We start from the raw sequence: 20,094 nt of genomic DNA, 5'->3' as shown, positions 1-20,094 counted from the left end.
AACACGCTGCTCTGTCTGGTGTGGATCGCCGTCCGCTTCACTACAGACAACTATACGACACTACACGTTTCTCCTTCCTTCCTACCCAGCTGTGCAGGTGAGTGAGTGTGTGATGTAGGCTAATACTGTAGCTATAGTCCGTGAAATGTTTGTAGGGACAGACTGAACGGTACGCTGCTAATGCACCAAACTTTGTCGTTGCACAAAAAACGCAGGTGGACTCTGGAGTGATTAATTGTAGAATGTAATTGGCGCTTATATACGTCACCTCCCGTGTTTATCTTTTCATAAACATAAACGGAGGGAAATTATTCACATTTTAGGCTACGTTCATTGTAAATATATTTACAGGCAGAATGTGACTGCATGCAGCCAAAGTCAGAATAGATTAGAACCGCATATGCAGCAGCGCAAGCTTGAATCATGAAGCCTGAGCTGAACTGGATACTTAAAGTTGCGCATCGTAGTGTGTGTACCTCGCTCTGGCAACGACATTTAGCAGAGATTGTCTCTCTGTATTAACTGTCTCTCAGACAGACAGACCGTTATACCAGCATAAATCAATGGACGGGATCAGAGCAGAGGACACCACAACTGACACCATGCAGTGGCGTTGTTGACTGTCTGACATTTGGTCGCATATGATGAGGGTGTGTGTCGCTTGGCTTGTCGAGGACTCGAGGGGTGTTGGTCTGGTCCTAACCTCCAGAGCTTGAAGATCTGTTTTTGCGGCAACGTTATTTATGAGGCATTTATGCGGTTGCATATTGAATGTAAATAATGGCCTACGGACTGCAGACAGTCTGTCCCGTTTGTACTTTGCACACAGTAACAAGAATAGAATATAGTATACGGTATAGCCTATACAAATTGGGAAAATGCCTTAATAAGTGATGTAAAGTAGGCCTATAGGCCTACATACATGATTGAACATTTGACAATATGTCTACTTTTTGCTACAAAAGCCTGGGACAGGCTTTTGTCATTCGGTAGCCCTACAAGCAGAACCCAATGATACTGAAGTTTCTGACATTTTTGAGACCCAGACCATGGGGTCCTATTCCACCTCCACTCTGCCACCGGGTACGCACACATAAATAAACGTAAATACCTTCGGATACGTCCTTCTGCGCTCTGACGGCTTTTGTTAGTTTGAGGGCTTCTGAATTTGTGAACTATAAGTAGGCCTACCTATAAATACCGCTGCGAATATCTCCTGTGGCGCGGAAGCCGTTAAGTAGTTTTAATCTTTGTTTGATTCTTCTCTTCCTTCCTTGTTTATTGACACCTCATTGTACCGCCTATCTGGCTAGCTAGTGGCTATAGCTATGACAGAGCAGATCAGAGGCAGGAACGTAGCCATGCACAAGCCAACCGCACATCGGGAGGCGGTACAATAAACGGTAAATAAACAAGAAGAATCAAAGCGACCAAATCGGTCAAACAAATATGTATTTATGTATACATAAGGTACTTGTATAGGTACTTATAGTTGACACATTCAGAATAACTCAAAAGAAAAGAAGCCGTCAAACGGCGCAGACACGACGTTAACGACGATATTGATGTCTGCGTTCTATCATTTCAATACGAAAACACAGTAACGCACAGGGACCCTACGTAAAGTGACATCCAAATTTCAGAAAAGCTTTACGGAGGGTTCCGAGAGGGGCTAGTCATTCAGGGGCATAAACATGAAGTTGGAAGGGAACATTAAGTATGATTATGTAAAGTGTATGTTATCACATCATGTACTTTACAATTTATTTGTATTTTTATTATTATTCTTTAATTTAGGACAAACAAGCACATTTTACATTGAGGTGCCCACTCTTCATGGTGACCATGCACTGCAGTGCCCACTCTTCTTGTATCCTTGCAGCCCCCCCCCCCCTCCCCTGTAAACATTCAATGGAGAAGGTCTGTTCATGTTGGTATTATTATTGATTGAGGGGCGCAAACTTTGTCCTACACAAACATGGATATGTTGTGTGTATATAGGAGGCTTTCAACTCTCAACTGTCAGTAAGAAGTTGGTGATGATGAATGATGCACGATGATAAGAGTGCCCCTCCACAGAAGTTCACACGGATGTGATTATTAATATACGCACATGAGTTAGAGTAGGCTAGAAGTCCACACTGATGTCCAGTGTCTACACACATCAAACTTTCATTTTGAATACATCATTGAGCAGCTAAACTGTCTTCCCCAATCCCTACAGACATTAAATTGCCTCTGGCTTATGTAATGAAGGTTGATCAGCTTCTGCAGGATGTTGTGCTGCTATTAGATCTAGGCAATGTTTGTTTTTTTCCCCAGCAAGCAAAACACAGACCCTACCATGCACAACACGGACCGTTAATGTTTCATGAAACTCTGTTGTTTCATAAAACTGTATTGTTTAATGTTAGATTGTTTCCTCTCTGTCAGTTGATCGACATGTCATGATGGACACATACGTAAATGTATGCTTATGGTTCTTAATTGCTCTTCACTTGCATTTACAATATTGGGTATAGAGAAAATTGTGTTTTCTATTAAAGGCGCTGATAAAGCTCTCCGTTTCTCCAGCTCCTTTTAGTAAACAGAAAATACATTTGTTGGGTTACACATTTCAATCAGGAGAGAGAACCCCACACAGATGTATTTATCAGCGTGTTTTAAATGTTGTCCACAGTGCTCATTCCTCTGTTTCGACACTTCCGATTTCACTTGTTGATGTCACCTAGATGTGGTCACTATGCTGTATCCTGTTATGAGTTCTCTCTCTCCTGACTGTATCCTGACCTACACATGTATTTTCTGTTTGCTAAAGAGCTGGAGACAGGGTGGGTCAGACCCCCCACCCCTCACTGAACAAACACTACTGCATGTCTATAGCAATGATTGCCATGGGAATATAAAACTTTAATATGTTTCCACTCTATTATGAAATATTACTATCACGGTTAGTAGATATGAACGTGACTATTGTGTCCCTGAAAAGCTAGTAGTAAGAAGAAGCCAAATGCTTTTAGTGGTATGGGAAAGCAAATAAAGATAGCAACACTGTAAAGGGTTTCTAGGGAGTCCTTTAACTACAGTGGTGGAAAATGTTCTCGCATTTTCAATATGCAATGGAGAAACACTTAGCTACAAGTAAATTAAAAATGAACTTGAGTTTAAGTAAAAAGTACTTAAGAGTACTCTGTAGAATGTCGCATTTCATACGTTTTCAAATGTAAACATCTTTTGAAAAAGATCTACAAACTCGCAATGTGTGTGTGTCACATCTGTGAGTTTGGGGATGCACACGCAGATTAGACACACCTATGGAATGACATGTGGAAACAACGGTCAGACATGCGGTCGAACATGCACAGCTCCCGTGCTTGCGGTTAGGGTTTAATAGGTTAGGGTTTGAGGTAGGTTGTTAGGGTTAGGGTTAGGTTAGCCCTTTGAGGTAGGATGTTAGGGTTAGGGTTAGGTTAGGGTTTGAGGTAGGTTAGGGTTAGGTTAGGGTTTGAGGTAGATTGTCAGTCTAATGACAGTCAGACCAATAGTATATAGTCTCTAAACTAAAGCTTGTACCCGTGAGTTTGTAGATTGCCCAAAATGTATAGCTGAAGGGGGTAAAGTATGTTTTGTAATAACTATCTACTGTAACGTTTTCTTTCTGAGATTGTGCTTCTGAGATTTAGTGGCAGCAAAATGCTGCAAAATGTCAATGAAGTACTGTACAGTACTTGAGTAAATGTACTTGGTGCCTTTGGCAAAGAGCTACAATAGAAATGTGATCCTGATGGAGTGTTCTGTAAATGTCTTGAGCACATGTATCATATTTCTCACCAATCTCTCCTGAGATTTGCAACCCAATCTGTATTCAGCCCATGTGTTTTGGTTGACACATGCACAACAAGCATCTGTGTGGGAGAAAAATGACAATTGCCATAATTGTATTTTGATGGGGATATAAATAGGCCTTGATAGCTTGGGTAAACTACACTGACATCGCATTTTACAGTGACTAGAATACTAATGCATGTTTGTGCTGTGGCATTACCTGTTATTATTTAAATGACCAGATTAAGTAATATAAGAAGCCATTGCCTATTCAGTATTGTATATTTATTTTAGGTATGGCAACGTTTAAGCACATTGATTGATTGATAAAATAGGCCTAACTTAGTTTTATTAGTAAAAGGATTGGAATGTAAACAGCATAGTCAGACATTAAGGCTAAAAGGATACAAAGAAGAAAAAAAGAAAAACGTGTTTACATGTATTCAATATACAAATTAACACAATGATACATGAAATTAATTAACAAATACAAACACTACAAAAAGAGATGGTGAAATTACAGTTGGCTCCCCTTTCGGTGTCCTGATGTTTTTCAGGGCCAATTTTGAAAGAAACCGGTGTTACACATCCTTTCTGGATGGTGTCAGGGCATTCCACATTTTGGTGGCAGAGCAATATAATTTTACCTTTCCCATGTTTGTTCTAAATTTGGGTGGTACCAGATCATGGTCACTCCTGAGTCCCTATTGTGCTGTGGGTGTCCCTCAATATGGACACAAAAAAACAACCTTTTGCAATGAAAATAATCGATTGTTGCAACACCATAACCAACTGTAGCTTAAAGGACAACTTTAGTTTTTTTCAACCAAGGTTCAAGTTTTAGGTTGTTATTAGAGAAAGTAAAAGATGAGTGTTAATTGTTTTTCATTTGCTGCTTTCTTTTGTTTTAGGGATTTTAGCTCTTTTTGGGGGGCGGGGGCATTCGAGCATGGGGCTAAATATGTATTTTTCCACAACATTTGATGGTGATTTATTATTTTATTATTTACTATAGTCCTAATAAACCCCAGGAAATTACATCTGGCCACAAAATATCACAGGATCTACTGAATGTAAAGGAGGCCTACTGGGGGAAGGCTTATACTGTGTGTGTATACTGTAGGCTCAATATGTCAGTTTGTCACATTCAATAGATCTTGTGATCTTTTGTGGCCAGATGTAATTTCTTGGGGTCTAGTAGGACTATAGTAAATAAAATAAAATAAAATCGCCATAACATTTTGTGAAAAAATACATATTTAGCCCCATGCTCGAATGCCCCCGCCCCCTGTCAAAAAGAGCTAAAATCCCTAAAACAAAAGAAAGCAGCAAATGAAAAAAAAATAACACTCACCTTTTAGTTTCTCTAATAACAAGCTATAACATGAACCTTGGTTGAAAAAAACTAAAGTTGTCCTTTAACTTCAATGTGTCTTGAAACAATTTGTAGAATATGAAAACATTCTGCTCCAAGCTGCTGGAGTCACTGGTGGAATTTGCGGTGCACTGTGCACATGATTCATGCTCCTTCGTTCAAAGATCATGAGCCTACTGCATTTGGTGACCCCATGGTCTTTCCTCTTGTGCCACCCTCAGACCAAAAGGTCAACTATGCCCACAAGATGTCTAATAATTGTCTCCACCAGGCCGAAGGCATGAGGGGAGAGTATGTTTTGCACTCCGTCCGTCCGTGTGTCCGTCCGTGTGTCCGTCCGTCCGTGTGTCCGTCCGTGTGTCCGTGAGCAGCTAATCTCCGGCACCGTTAATCCGGTCCATGCCAAATTTTGCACACACACTCCCTGGATGCCAACGATGAACCTCTGCCCCAAACTTTCCAGAACGGCCTGTTATAGCGCCACCAGGAGGCCGCTTTGTGCAAAACAAGTTTTTGCACAGTACACCTACAGATTTTGTCCAAACATCACGCAAATTGGTAACCAAACCGGTCTTTCAGATTTCTCAGACTACATCCTGATTGGTTAAGATTGGCTTCCAAAATTCACAGGAGTGCTCAGTTTCAAACAAAATGCTGCAAATCATGAACACATCGCGTGATTTCCGTGAAATTGTGCACGCATATTCCCACTAGGCCTAGGACGAAATGCCACATGAACAATTTCAACTCAGCCTCAAGGTGGCGCTATAACTGGCCGAAAAGTGTTTTTTACCTCTAACTGCACGGATCTGTGGATAACTTTGTATGCCAACTCCCTAGAGGCCAAGGAAAAACCTTTGCCTGGAATTTTTCACATCTGCTCTTTATAGCGCCACCAGGAGGCCGACATATGTAAAACACATTTTCTATTATTACTCCTTCAGATTTTATCCAAATTTCACGCAAATCGGTACACATGATCTCCATAGTCATGTGATCAAGACAAGGTTTGTTTGATTTCTCATATTCCATCCTGATTGGCCACGATTGGCTCCTACAGTTTTCAGGAGTAGCCCGCTTTGTACAAATCGCCACAACTCCTCAACGCAGCGTCTGATTGCGATGAAACTGTGCACGCATATTCCCACTAGGCTGAGGAAGAATCCTGGTGGAGACCTGTGCCCAGAAGGGCACTTTTTCTAGTTTAAATATCAGTTTGACATACTGTAACATTCGGTTAATTGCGATGTACTATAGGGCGGGGAAGTATCTGTGTCATTTTAGATTTTGTGCCGTGCTGCAATCTTGTACATCTGCTATTTTTGAACATTTTAGAAAAATCTTGAAACTGTGAGAACTATTTATTTAGAAGGCATTTGTAGAATCGCAGTCCACAGTCCTTAATGGGTTTCTGAATATACAATTTGTTGTCTATTGTCTGTTTTTTGCCCACCAGAGTGATGACAGTGATGGAACATATTTCATGACGGTCCTTTCATACTATTTGTGTCCTCCTACGGCTTTTATTTTTCACAATTTCCGAGGGTAATCAGTGTGGCTTTGTCTGGCACCGGAAGGCAAACCATAACCCAGTGTTGTCGGATTGTTGGTTGAGTTCAGCCAGTGTGTCACTCAGAATCTGTCTAAGAGGTGACATGTTTTTCATTTCATTTAGTCAGGTAAAGAATTAAATAAAGATTGGCTCTCCGTTTCGAATTTAACCAAAAGGCTAATTAAGATTTTATTTGCACGGTTTTGTTTTTGTCTCCCAGAATGCTTTTCAGCATTCACCCAGCAGATGACTTGCTCAGATAAGTGCTCAGTGGGGAGAGCTGTTAGGGGTTAAACGGGGTCAAAGTCGAAACGTTGACAATTTCCAGACCCACTCAACTACAGCCATTTAGATCATGTCAAAGGTCATGTCTCACCTAGACACAGGATCTGGCACGAATTTGGACCTGATGGTCAAGATTCAATTTGTCCCCTGAGCAAGCAGGCCGGCTCTAATAGCTCAATGGTAAAAAATTCTGCACTTGCGCAGGAAACCGGGTTCAAATCCGGGGTAGAAGATGAAAGTTACATAATACAGATTTAATAAAACTAATCAAGTTATTGAACAAAATAATGGTCATATGCGGAAAGTAGAAAATAAATAAAAAAATAAGAAATGCATACATCACTATTTTTGCATGACACTGTTGTGTGACCAAGTATAAATTAAATGCTAAAATGGTTAATCGATTTGTTGACATAGGCTATAATATATAATATAATGTATATAAAAAGTGCACTATAACCAACTGTAGGTCTAACTTCAGTGTGTGTGTGTGTGTATATATATATATATATATATAAATACTGAAAACCTACTGTTCCCAGCTGCTGGTTATCAGATCCACACAGTCTGTCAATCAAAATGCATGGAACTGTCCAGAAACCACTCAGTCGGTCTGTTTTCTCTGTGTTGCAGTCGTCACAGGCCCAGTCGAACTGGCGAAGGGGAAGATGTCGGCCATGTACAAAGATGACCAAGAGGACTGGCTGACGGTTTGTCTCAAGTACCTGCTGTTTGTCTTCAACTTCCTCTTCTGGGTGAGTTACAACTTCTAAAAACGTTTAATATCTCCCTAAGAAACCAATCCATCAGGCGACTGCAGTTGATTCAGAACTCTGCTGCTCGAGTCCTTGCTAATGCCAAGATGGTGGCAAATATCACTCCAGCGCTTAAATCCTTACACTGGCTCCCTGTGGCACTGGGGCCAAATTTCATAATCTGATCTTGTGGGATATTACGAAACATCCAGATCTCTCGGGTCATCTGGGAAAGGTCTGCTTTCTGTCCCTAAAACTAAATGTGTGGGCATTAAGCAGCATTTAATTTTCATACAGTATGTGGAACAAACTCCCAGTGGCATCTAACTGCAGATCAGTTGCCACTCTTGTCTATCTATAAATGCACCATCATGTCTCTGTGTGTACGTGTGTACGTACGTCAGTAATCTACGTAACTCGAGAACCCCACCGATTCAAATTCGACACACATGTTCCACACCACCACAGGGAGAGCAGTGCCCGGCCTTGAGTCGGTCGGACTCAAGGTCGGTTTTATTGCATCCTAATGTCATTTCATAATTGTGTTTCCTTTGCTTGTTTTGTATAAAGCACATTGAATTGCCTTGTTGTTGAAATGTGCTTTGCCTTGCCTATTAACAAAACCCCCTGTTGTCAGACTGACATCTGCCAGTTTTTGGCTGATTAAGATTGGAATCATATAGTTTTTATTCTCATGTCTGAACAGTTAAATAAACCACTTAGAAACTTCCTAAAGATCTGTCTCAGTCTCAACACTCTGAAGCGTGATTTATACTTTGTTGTATTCTTGCTGTAAATATTGGATCAATAAACTCACAACACGACACACTGACCTTGTAGTTCGACTATTTGCCACAAGCAACGACTATGTTGTTAAGTCGTTACCACAGTAACTAATATCTGAATTCGCAAAATCACAAATCCGATGTGACCACTTGCAAATCACGGCGTGGACGGTCAGCCCTAAAGCCTTTGTGATGTTTAACTTTAAGAGTGAACAAATGGAAACAAATGTACCCTTGTGGGTCCATTGGCTCTAGGAAAGGGTTCTAGAAGCACATAAAGCCAAGGGCAGCTTTGTTTTGGTGATGGAAGGGGAGTAATGCACGGAGTTCAATGGGAATCATAGACTATTTGCTATTTTTGAGTGGTGCAACCACTATAGACAGCTATGTGTGTCCCTGGGTCCCTGGTTGGGGCTGTCTGTCTGTCTGAGCATGAAATAGCAATTGGTCGGTTTTCACAACCGTGTGTGTGTTTGTGTGTGTGTCGGCTCAACAGTGCCATCCAGTGGTATTAGCGAGGTGTTTCAGCTTTTCGTGCACGGACAGACACAGGGACACATAGCTACGCAATGGAGTGGCTGTACCACTAAAAAAAACAACCAGTAATTCAACAATTTGTATTGGCCACTTTCCTGCCGTAGGAACGTTAACAAGATAATGATTTCTGACAGTCCTTACTCCCTATGCACTTATTTGTCAGTTCGCTCAGAGGACGGCTGGTTTTGATGAAAGTTAGGCCCGGCGCATAAGAGTGGATATCAAGCACTTCAATTTTGAAAGGCCAACACTGGAGACTGGACATTGTCCCACCCTGATTCCCTGGACATTTTCCAGAGTTCAAATGTGAAGTGGCTTTATAAAGTCAACTTTATTTATAAAGCGCCTTTCAAAACACAGTTCCCTGGTGCTGTAACATGAGAGAGAGAGAGAGAGAGAGAGACCTTAATTAGTTTACAATCTGTAATCCGATCATCATATAAAATTAGTATGCTACTATGCATATGCCATTTTAGCTATACAGTTTATAGATCATGCTTAAGCCTGTGTTTAATTTTGCAGTATTTATATTTAAACAAGATGAACAAAGTCTCCAGCATTTGGATCCCCCCACACAGTGACAGCCCTCCATGTATACGCACAGACAGACAGAATACTCTGTACACTGCGGTGTTTTTACGTGTTTCCTTAAGCAATTGGTTAATGTGCTCATCTGAGCATATTTCGATGAGGGCTTCGGTCTCGCTGCGTAAAATATCCCTTCTCCGTCTCCAACTTCACTCCTCATTCATTCGCCACATTGTCTGCTTCATTTCCTTTATTTGATGCGATTGCATTTCCACCTGCACCGAATCAAAATCAAGTGCGATTGGAAGCACTTTTCGACATTCGTTTTAATCGCAGTAAAGCTTTCTGGTGTGAAGACGACCTAAGAGAGGACACTTAAAGAGTCACTTCCCCCTCATCCTCTTGTTTTGTTTATGGACCTGGTTTGTTTATGTAATTGGTTATGACTGATAATCATTTTCCTAAACGTAGTGTGTGTGTGTGTGTGTGTATTTTAGAGCTGGGACTCGATTACAAATTTAATCTAATTCATTAGAAGCTTTGTAATTAATTAATCTTGATTAATCGCATATCAATATTCAACCCGAGAACAGTGAGAAACCTTTTTTTTCAAATGTTTTCTGGTATCCCAGTGAATCAATGAATAGTGACTTTGGGATACCACTCATTTTCAACATTTTACTGTCAATAATATACCTTAGAGGGCCCAGTCCGTAGCGTAACGGTCTGGGCACCGGACTGGTAATCCAGTCGCAGTGTGCCGCGGGTTCGACTCCCGGACCCGACACGGCCTTTACTGCATGTCATCCCCCCATCTCTCTCCCGTTTCCTGTCAGCCTACTGTCTGTCCCTTCAAAAATCAATAAAAGGCGTAAGCCGCAAAAAAAATATCTTAAAAAAAAATATATATACCTTAGAGTTGTTGTGTGGATATAATAAGAAATCCCCCCCCCCCCCCCCCCCCCCCCCAGTTGCATAGAACTGGAGGTCTGAATCACAACAATGAGGATATGCATGCATGCATGCCAGGATTTAGAATGCATTTGTAGCAGGTCTCAATGGGTTCATTCCCAAAGGTGCTGGACCTTCTCCCGTGTGCTGCTGCTGTTGTTAAAAAGTGGGAGTCAATGCTTCTGAAGGGAAGGGAAGATGAAGGGAGCGTCTCTGACTGTGGCATTTCCTACATGAACGCTGAGGGAAACAACATGTGTGTGTGGGTGGGTGTGTTGGGACAGGACACGATGATCATTAACTCCTGATGTCTCATCTCCTCAAGTTTGTTTGGTTTGGAATCTTAACCGCCCTAGCCCTATTTTATAGGCTGCGTGGTACGACAGTGTCTTGTGCTGAAAATAGCACTAGTGGATCAACAAAGCTCACACATTTGATTTTAGAAATACAGGTCCGTCGATACTATGTTGTGAAATCAAAAGTACAATATTTGTCTTTGATATGTAGTGAAATGAAAGTCATAAGCCTGTGCATGTGATGTGTTGTGAGCCTGTAACCTGACTGTTTTTGCGATTTACAAAAAGAAAAAGAGAAATTTGATTATTTTTATATTCCCCAAAATAGGGACACCAGGTTGAAAGTTGTTTTCCGTACTTTCTCTCTATTCACCCCACTGTTTGACTGTTTCCCAATCTCTCTCTATCCTTCCACCTCAGTTTCTCCCCTTCATTCCTGTCCTCCTCCCACTGTGTCTGGCTTGCTGGGATCTCTCTTTTCTTTCTCATTTCTATCCAGTGTCACGGAGTTCCCCCTCTATTCGTCACCTCCTGCCCTCCGGTTCTCCCTTACAGCCTTTTGTTTGAGGTTCCTTTTGTCAACAGTGACTGAGACTCGCTCCATTGACTCACTGTATCCTATGTTTCTGGCTTTCTGCTTTATCATTTTAAAGGCCCAGCTTGTCACATAAACAGTGGTGGACAAGGTACTCAACCTTGTTTACAAAGTATACACGACTGGTCAAATATTGCTCACTTTCTATAAGTGAAAGTTGCTCAGTCAAATTTGTACTCTACTTAAGTATTCATCCAAATTACAAAGCCCTGGCAAATTTCATTCATAGCTGTGAAAAAAATATTCTAGTTCATTGCGTGTAACATTGTTGTGCGGTGTACATAAAATAGGGTTTATTATGGTGCGGTTAAAGTGTCATGCTTCTGTTGTCCACTGCTGCTTCATGTCATATAACTTCATTCCTTTTCCTTTTGTGTCGCCCATCCTTTTCTTTCGCATTCCTTTCAAACTTCTGCTTCCTTTCTTTTTTCTCCATTGTATTCCTTCTTTGGAACATCTCCCTCTTAACCCCTGCCTCACTGTTCATTTTGACAGCACATTTTCATTTAGTTTTAGTAATCAATTATTTATATTTTGAATGCTTCGGTTGATGTTGCACTGTTTTAAATTTGAATTGATTTATTCCTAGATCAGTGGATCTCGAACCTTTTAATTCCATGGACCCCATCACGCTGAGAGTGTGCAAATTTAACCAAAGGCGCCCTGGGGTTCATTTGTACGCTCTCAGAGTTACAGACCTGTAAAGGTCCATTTGTACGCTCTCAGAGTTACAAACCTGTAAGGGTCCATTTGCACGCTCTCAGAGTTACAAACCTGTAAGGGTCCATTTGCACGCTCTCAGAGTTACAAACCTGTAAGGGTCCATTTGCACGCTCTCAGAGTTACAAACCTGTAAGGGTCCATTTGCACGCTCTCAGAGTTACAAACCTGTAAGGGTTCATTTGTACGCTCTCAGAGTTACAGACCTGTAAAGGTCCATTTGTACGCTCTCAGAGTTACAGACCTGTAAGGGTCCATTTGTACGCTCTCAGAGTTACAGACCTGTAAGGGTCCATTTGTACGCTCTTAGAGTTACAGACCTGTAGGGGTCTATTCGGAACCCCCTCAAGGAATCCTGAGTCCCAGGTCCCCCTAGATTTTATTTGATTTGTATTTTCTTATTACACGTTGTGTAATCTCTCTCTCTCTCAGGTGGGCGGGGCCGCAGTACTGGGCGTGGGCGTGTGGACCCTGGTGGAGAAGAGTGACTACCTGAGCCTGCTGGCCTCCAGCACCTTCGCCGTCTCCGCCTACATCCTCATTGTGGCGGGCAGCCTGGTCGTGGTGACCGGCTTCCTGGGCTGCTGCGCCGTCATCCGCGAGCAGAGGAGCTGCCTGTCCACGGTGAGAACCGCGCACAGTCGTGGGAAAGTAACCAAGTTCATACTTAACTCATCGATTGCGCAAAACGCTCTAAAGCGTTTTATTAATCTCGAGCGCCGTCTGCGCGTGACGCTTTAAGGCGTTTTATTGGTGTTTTTACTGTATACTGTACATCAACTTCTCTGACGCCCGGACAACACATAATGTAACACCGATCGCCTCCACAGAGGTCCGGTTGCGTCATCTGAACGAAACCTATAAAAAGGGCCCAGATTCCCTGGTTCACTTGTGGGAGAAGGAGTTTGTGGAGACACGTTGATATCAGTATTCAGTTTGCTTGCAGTTTCAGTCAGTCAGTCAGTCAGTTTCAGTCAGTTGTATCGTATAGTATAGTCGTCCGTTTTAGTCGTAGTAGTAATTTAGTAGTCCTTTAGTAGTGTTGGTATTAGTTTATAGTATTAGATTATTTAGTTGTATAGGTATAGTTTTATAGTTTAGTCTTTTAGTTAGTATACGTCCCGTAGTACGTCCCCATAGTATAGGCCCCACGTTAGATAGTTTTTTTTCAGTTAGATTTAGTTTGTAGTGTTAGCCGTCGGATTTAGTTTAGATCAGTGTTCAGTGTTCAGTGTTTTTTGTTTGTTTTGTCTAGAGTAGTGTACTGTTTGTCTCGTCGTCTCCCGATCCCTTTTCCCAGTGTCGTTAGTCGCCATTTTGCGACATGCCCCGTCGTCGCCCTCCCGCCCCCCTCCCTGGTCAGGGATCGCTTGCCGCCTGGCTCCTGGGCTGTAAGATCGAGAACGAGACCGACTCTGAACCAGAGGAGCCTGAGGAGGAAACATCTGCCCAGGTTGGGCTCAGCCCGGACGGGCCACCGGTGTGTGCTGGGACCAGTACAGAGGCTTTGCCTCCTCCACCGCGCCGTTCTTCGCGCGTCGCTGCAGCGGTTGCTGCTGCGGCCTGCCCACCGCCTCCAGTCCCTCTCTCCCCCGGAGAAAGCGATCAGGAGGACGAGGAGCCCGATGGCGCCGTTGACGCGGAGGAATGGAATCCGACGAGACAGGACCTTGACGATTATGCCGAGGAAGGCGGTAAGAACCTCCATTTTGCAATGTTACTGTGTACGTCATGCCACGTTAGTTTACTGTGGTACTACTAAGCTAAATACTGAATCGCGTTTTGTTACTGTACTTTATAATCTACTGGGAGAGGAGACCCTGTTGCATCTGAATCAATTATTTATAAGACGAAAATATCTAATGTATTGGCGTGCGTTATACTGTCATCATGTCCCATAATGTTACTGTGTACGTCATGCCACGTTAGCTTACTGTGGTACTACTAAACTAAATACTGAATCGCGTTTTGTTACTGTACTTTATAATCTACTGGGAGAGGAGACGAGACGCTGTTGCATCTGAATCAATTATATAAGACGAAAATATCTAATGTATTGTTGTTGGCGTGTGTTATACTGTAGCTGCATCATGTCCCATAATGTTACTGTGTACGTCCATGCCACGTTAGCTTACTGTGGTACTACTAAACTAAATACTGAATCGCGTTTTGTTACTGTACTTTATAATCTACTGGGAGAGGAGACCCTGTTGCATCTGAATCAATTATCCCATTCTGACCTGAGATCAGATTCTAAAAATGTCTTCTACATCCTGACAGTTTTCTGAAAAAGCTATGTTTCTATGTCAGTCGTTCTTCTTTTCAAAAATAGCAGACCTACAATCTCGTATCGCGCCACTCGGTGGCGCGATATGAGCTTGTAGAGATCTGCTATTTTTCAATAGCTAAAGCATAACATGATGCTGACACCAAAATGGGTGCCCGGTCAGAATAACCCATTCTGACCGGGCACCCATTTTGGTGTCAGCATCATGTTATGCTTTAGCTATTGAAAAATAGCAGATCTCTACAAGCTCATATCGCGCCACCGAGTGGCGCGATACGAGATTGTAGGTCTGCTATTTTTGAAAAGAAGAACGACTGACATAGAAACATAGCTTTTTCAGAAAACTGTCAGGATGTAGAAGACATTTTTAGAATCTGATCTCAGGTCAGAATGGGATAATTGATTCAGATGCAACAGGGTCTCCTCTCCCAGTAGATTATAAAGTACAGTAACAAAACGCGATTCAGTATTTAGTTTAGTAGTACCACAGTAAGCTAACGTGGCATGGACGTACACAGTAACATTATGGGACATGATGCAGCTACAGTATAACACACGCCAACAACAATACATTAGATATTTTCGTCTTATTTATATAAGACGAAAATATCTAATGTATTGTTGGCGTGCGTTATACTGTAGCTGCATCATGTCCCATAATGATGAAAGAACATGTGTAGTCTAGAAGATGAATCAATTATATATATTATGAATACATTGTAATATTGATTATGTTTTCAGGCTGGTCAGACCACTCGTCAGACAGGTCAGACCACTCGTCTGAAGGATGGGTTTCAGACGAGGAGGACATGGATGGGTCTGCCCAGGCACCCCATGGAGGTATGAGAACAAAATGTTCTACATTTTCAAACACTTCGATTATAGCACTATATATGTACTATATGATATGCATGCGTGGAACAGCTGAGGCCTGCTGAGGCCTCAGGCCTGACAGTTTTCATTTTGACCTGAGATCAGAACATGTCAGGATGTAGAAGACATTTTTAGAATCTGATCTCAGGTCAAAATGAAAACTGTCAGGCCTGAGGCCTGCTGAGGCCTGAGGCATGTGATCCTAGTTTACTATGCACCTCATTTGATTATAAATGTAAATTTACTATGACAGTACTTTTACTTTATGACAGTACAGTAAATGAAGGCTAACTACATTTGCTTGGACCTAAATGCCTGCATTTATCTACATTTCAGACATGCTGCTGCTGCTGGATGATGTATTTATAATGTAGATGGTGACATGTCAGGACATGTCAGATCCTGACGTCAGGATCTGACATGTCCTGACATGTCACCATCTACATTATAAATACATCATCCAGCAGCAGCAGCATGTCTGAAATGTAGATAAATGCAGGCATTTAGGTCCAAGCAAATGTAGTTAGCCTTCATTTACTGTACTGTCATAAAGTAAAAGTACTGTCATAGTAAATTTACATTTATAATCAAATGAGGTGCATAGTAAACTAGGATCACATGCCTCAGGCCTCAGCAGGCCTCAGGCCTGACAGTTTTCATTTTGACCTGAGATCAGATTCTAAAAATGTCTTCTACATCCTGACATGTCCTGACATGTTGATAAGATACAATAGATTTCATGTACACATTTTGATAATATTACTGTGACTATAATTTCAGCCCTGTCTGATGATGACCACCACCAGCCTTCAACCAGTGCTGCTGCAGTTTCACATGGATGGGGTGAGTTTAGAATGTGATCCTAGTTTACTACGCACTACATCCAGTACAATGTAAATTCAATTTCACAATGCAAACACATGTACTATTGTACTGACATTATATGCAGGCTAACAATATCTGCATTTGATATCTGTGCTTATTGTAAGTCTCTTCAATAGAATTGATATGTATGTACATATTTTGATATTTTACTGTGATTTTTATTTCAGCCATATCTGATTCTGATGAGCAGCTGTCACAGCCTGCTGCTGATGACATTGACCGGCCATCACCTGTTGATGATGCGGCTGCTGGTTTGGGTGAGTTTTGCATGTGATCCTAGTTTACTATGCACCACATTTGATTATAAATGTAAATTTACTATGACAGTACTTTTACTTTATGACAGTACAGTAAATGAAGGCTAACTACATGTGCTTGGACCTAAATGTTGATCTACATTTCAGACATGCTGCTGCTGCTGGATGATGAACGGCCCTCAACCAGTTCTGCAGAGCCTGTTGCCAGCGAGCTGGGTGAGACTTATTTTGAGAATCAGATTTATTGTCACATCACAGGTTTACAGAGTAAAAAAAGTGTGAGCATAGCAGCAAATGTATACAGTACCACACAAATAAAAATGTATTTTATTGTAATTTTGTATATATGTATTTATAATGTAGATGGTGACCGTCCAGCTGAGGCAGCAGCGGAATGGTCGGATGTTGGCTGGAAACCCCACCACATCCCCTTCACCGGCTCCCCGGGTGCCCATTACGGACCGCTGACGGCCGACAGTGAGCCGCTGGAGTTCTTCCAGCTGTACCTCACTGATGAGATGCTGGCCGACATCGTGGTGCAGACCAACCTGTATGCTAAGACGTGTATAGCTAAGGTAAAATTATGAAATTTAGATGATTTTTTTTTTTCAGATTTTTTTTTTTTTTTTTCAGATTTTTTTTTTTCTTTTCAGATTTTTTTTTTTCTTTTCAGATTTTTTTTTTTTCTTTTCAGATTTTTTTCTTCAGATTTTTATCTATCTATACTAATTATTTTTTTTGTAGGTCGATCCAGAGTTCATCCACTCGAGAGTGGGGCGGTGGAGAGAGGTCACCTTGAGGGAGCTCAAGAACTTCCTGGCCCTCTATTTCCTCACCGGTGTCATGGTGTTGCCCCGCCTGGAGCTGTACTGGAGCACTGAGGAGGTCCTTTCTACGCCCTTCTTCAACAAGACCATGTCCCGTGATCGGTTCCAGATCCTACTAAGGTTCCTCCACTTCTCAGACAATGGGGCAGGGAACTCAGCGGACAGGCTCTATAAGGTGAGGCCAGTGCTGGACTACTTGTTGGCCAAGTTCAAGGACCTCTTCACGCCTTCAGAGAACATCTCTATAGATGAAGGAATGATGCTCTGGAGGGGGAGGTTAGCCTTCAGAGTTTACAACCCTCTGAAGCCTATAAAATATGGCCTGAAGTCATACATACTTTGTGACAGCAAGACCGGTTATTGCTATAACGTTAAGCCCTATGTAGGGCAAAAGTCTCCTTTGATTCCGACAGTCGAATATCTCATGGGTGACTTGAAAGATAAGGGTTATCGATTGTACATGGACAACTATTACAATAGTGTCAAAATGTGTGACCATCTTAGAGGGTTGGGAACGCATGTGTGTGGGACTCTGAGAAAGCACCGGGGAGAACCTCCTGCCATTCGAGATGTCACCATCGGCCAGCTGGCACCTGGAGAGCTAGTCATGCGCCATAACAATAATGTAATGATTGTTGCATGGAGGGACAAAAAGATTGTGAAGGTTGTGAGTACGCTACATCCCAACGACATGGTCACAGTCCAGGAGAGGGAAAAGGGGAGGGCGGTCAGAAGAGACCTGATAAAGCCTGCAGCCATTGCCGCGTACAACAAGTACATGAATGGGGTTGACCGGTTAGACCAGATGATCTCCTATTATCCATTTACCCGCAGGACTTACAAGTGGACAAAGAAATTTGTAATGTATATGTTTAGCATTGCCTTGTATAATGCATTTGTCCTCTACAAGGTCGCCAATAGGAGGTCCACCAGAAGAAGGACTCTGTTATCCTTCCTGATAAGCATAGTGAAGGCATGGGGCAACTTGAGGGATGTTCAGCCGGGTGCAGAGGGGGGGGAGCAGGTGGGAGAGCCGCTGGGAGAGCCGCTGGGAGAGCAGCCGGGTGCAGTGGGGGGGGAGGAAGCCCCTGGAGAGCAGCCGGGTGCAGTGGGGGGGGAGAGAGCCCCTAGAGCCCTAAGGTCAGCGAGGGGGGGAGCCCACAGGTCAGCGAGGGTGGGTGCAGTGGGGGGAGCCCGTAGGCCACCACGCCAAGACCCTAACAGCAGGCTAGATGTACAGTTTGCAGACCATGAGCCAACTAGAATCCCCCCAATCCCTAACGCCCGCAAACCGACGCCTCAAAGGCGCTGTCGGGTTTGCAGCATTGCTGGTGAACGGCATGAGACGCGCTTCATGTGCAAGAAATGTGAGGTGCCCCTGCATCCAGGTACTTGTTTCCACAAGTACCACTCGAAAAAGAACTACAAGGTCTAATTTTGTCGTGTTTTTTACATTTATTTTGACTGAACTTTATATTGTGTTTTTTATGTTTATTTTGACTGAACTTTATATTGTGTTTTTTATGTCTATTTTGACTGAACTTTATAGGCTATTGTGTTTTTATGTCTATTTTGACTGAACTTTATAGGCTATTGTGTTTTTTATGTCTATTTTGACTGAACTTTATCTTGTGCATTTTGTACGATTATTGCAGTAAGCGACCCACTGATATATAGTGGGCATTGTATTGCTCAGAGAAGCACTTTATCTCCTTCAGTTTAGGCTCTGAGTGCCAATTCTCCCATTATAAAAAAGAGAGGGCGATTTTTTGTGTAAAAAAAAAAAAATGTAAAGAGGGCGATTTTTTTGTGTAAAAAAAAAAAAAATGTAAAAAAAAAAAAAATTATTATTTTTTTTTTTTTTTTTTTTTTGAAAGTACGTCTTGTCGTCAACCACTGATAGAGTGGCCACGTTGATTCCCCCCCCCAGACAGACCAAACTGCAAATAAAAGGTTTACATGACTTTCTGCCTCAGTCCGATTTTTATTATTGCAGTAGAAGTAGAGAACAGAGTTGCACCGCTCACTTCACAGGGGTGTGATTTGTATTATTACAGTAGAAGTATTTTTCTTATGAAAGCAGAGAGTCTTATGTTTCATACGGTATATAGTATGTATATGTAGCTATAGGACTTATTTTGTGAATATTGGAGCAGTTCAGGTCCATGTTTTAGTCTTGGTTATCTCTGGTGGGCACAAGCTGAATTCAATGACCAATTACTGTCAAACTGTATATGTGTACAATGTGTGCTGTTTTCCTCCTAAAAGTAGACATTCAGGGCTTTCATTTGGTGTATGGTATGTATAGGATAGTATTTGTGCTCATATTTATATCGGTCTGTTGAACTGGAAAAGAAAAAAAAAAACTGAACTGAAATGTCGGTCAACTTCAACCTTCCATATCTCTGCTGTTTTTTCAAGCGAGCAGTGTGCACCCAAAAGCAGGTGTTAGAAAAAGGTCAATATCTCCAGAATGGAAGATGGTAGAATCATAATTATTTTTTTAAATTGAAGTGGACAAGTGTGGCTTTCTTTTGATTTATGCGGTGTGATTCTCACTATAAGAGGCCCCTCGCTGTGGGCCCCTAAACATTTTCTAAAGTCCAATGTTAATCGCCTTAGCACCACCAACCCTAACCCCAATTTCACATTGTAGCATACAATGTGTTAAGTGCAATCTTCTTTTTTTTAGGTGTTTGTACTTTACTTGACTATAATACCAACATACAATGCCTTTAAATTCCACTCCACTATACATCTT

The 20,094-nt window shown here is 42.0% G+C and overlaps 1 protein-coding gene across 2 annotated transcripts in view; it reads left to right on the top strand.

The window, feature by feature from the left end:
• tspan11 (tetraspanin 11) overlaps positions 1-20,094 on the top strand; it is a 42,093-nt gene continuing 21,999 nt past the window's right edge. For both annotated transcript variants that reach the window (XM_083757923.1, XM_083757922.1), the window contains exons 1-3: positions 1-97; positions 7,671-7,792; positions 12,637-12,828. In XM_083757923.1, coding sequence (XP_083614049.1) covers positions 7,706-7,792; positions 12,637-12,828 — 279 coding nt within the window. In that variant the 5' untranslated portion in view covers positions 1-97; positions 7,671-7,705. The remainder of the gene's footprint in view (positions 98-7,670; positions 7,793-12,636; positions 12,829-20,094) is intronic.

This window comes from Protomyctophum parallelum (genome assembly GCF_964188405.1).
Source record: "Protomyctophum parallelum genome assembly, chromosome: 22".
NCBI lineage: Eukaryota > Metazoa > Chordata > Actinopteri > Myctophiformes > Myctophidae > Protomyctophum > Protomyctophum parallelum.
This window is presented reverse-complemented; position numbering and strand designations above follow the sequence as displayed.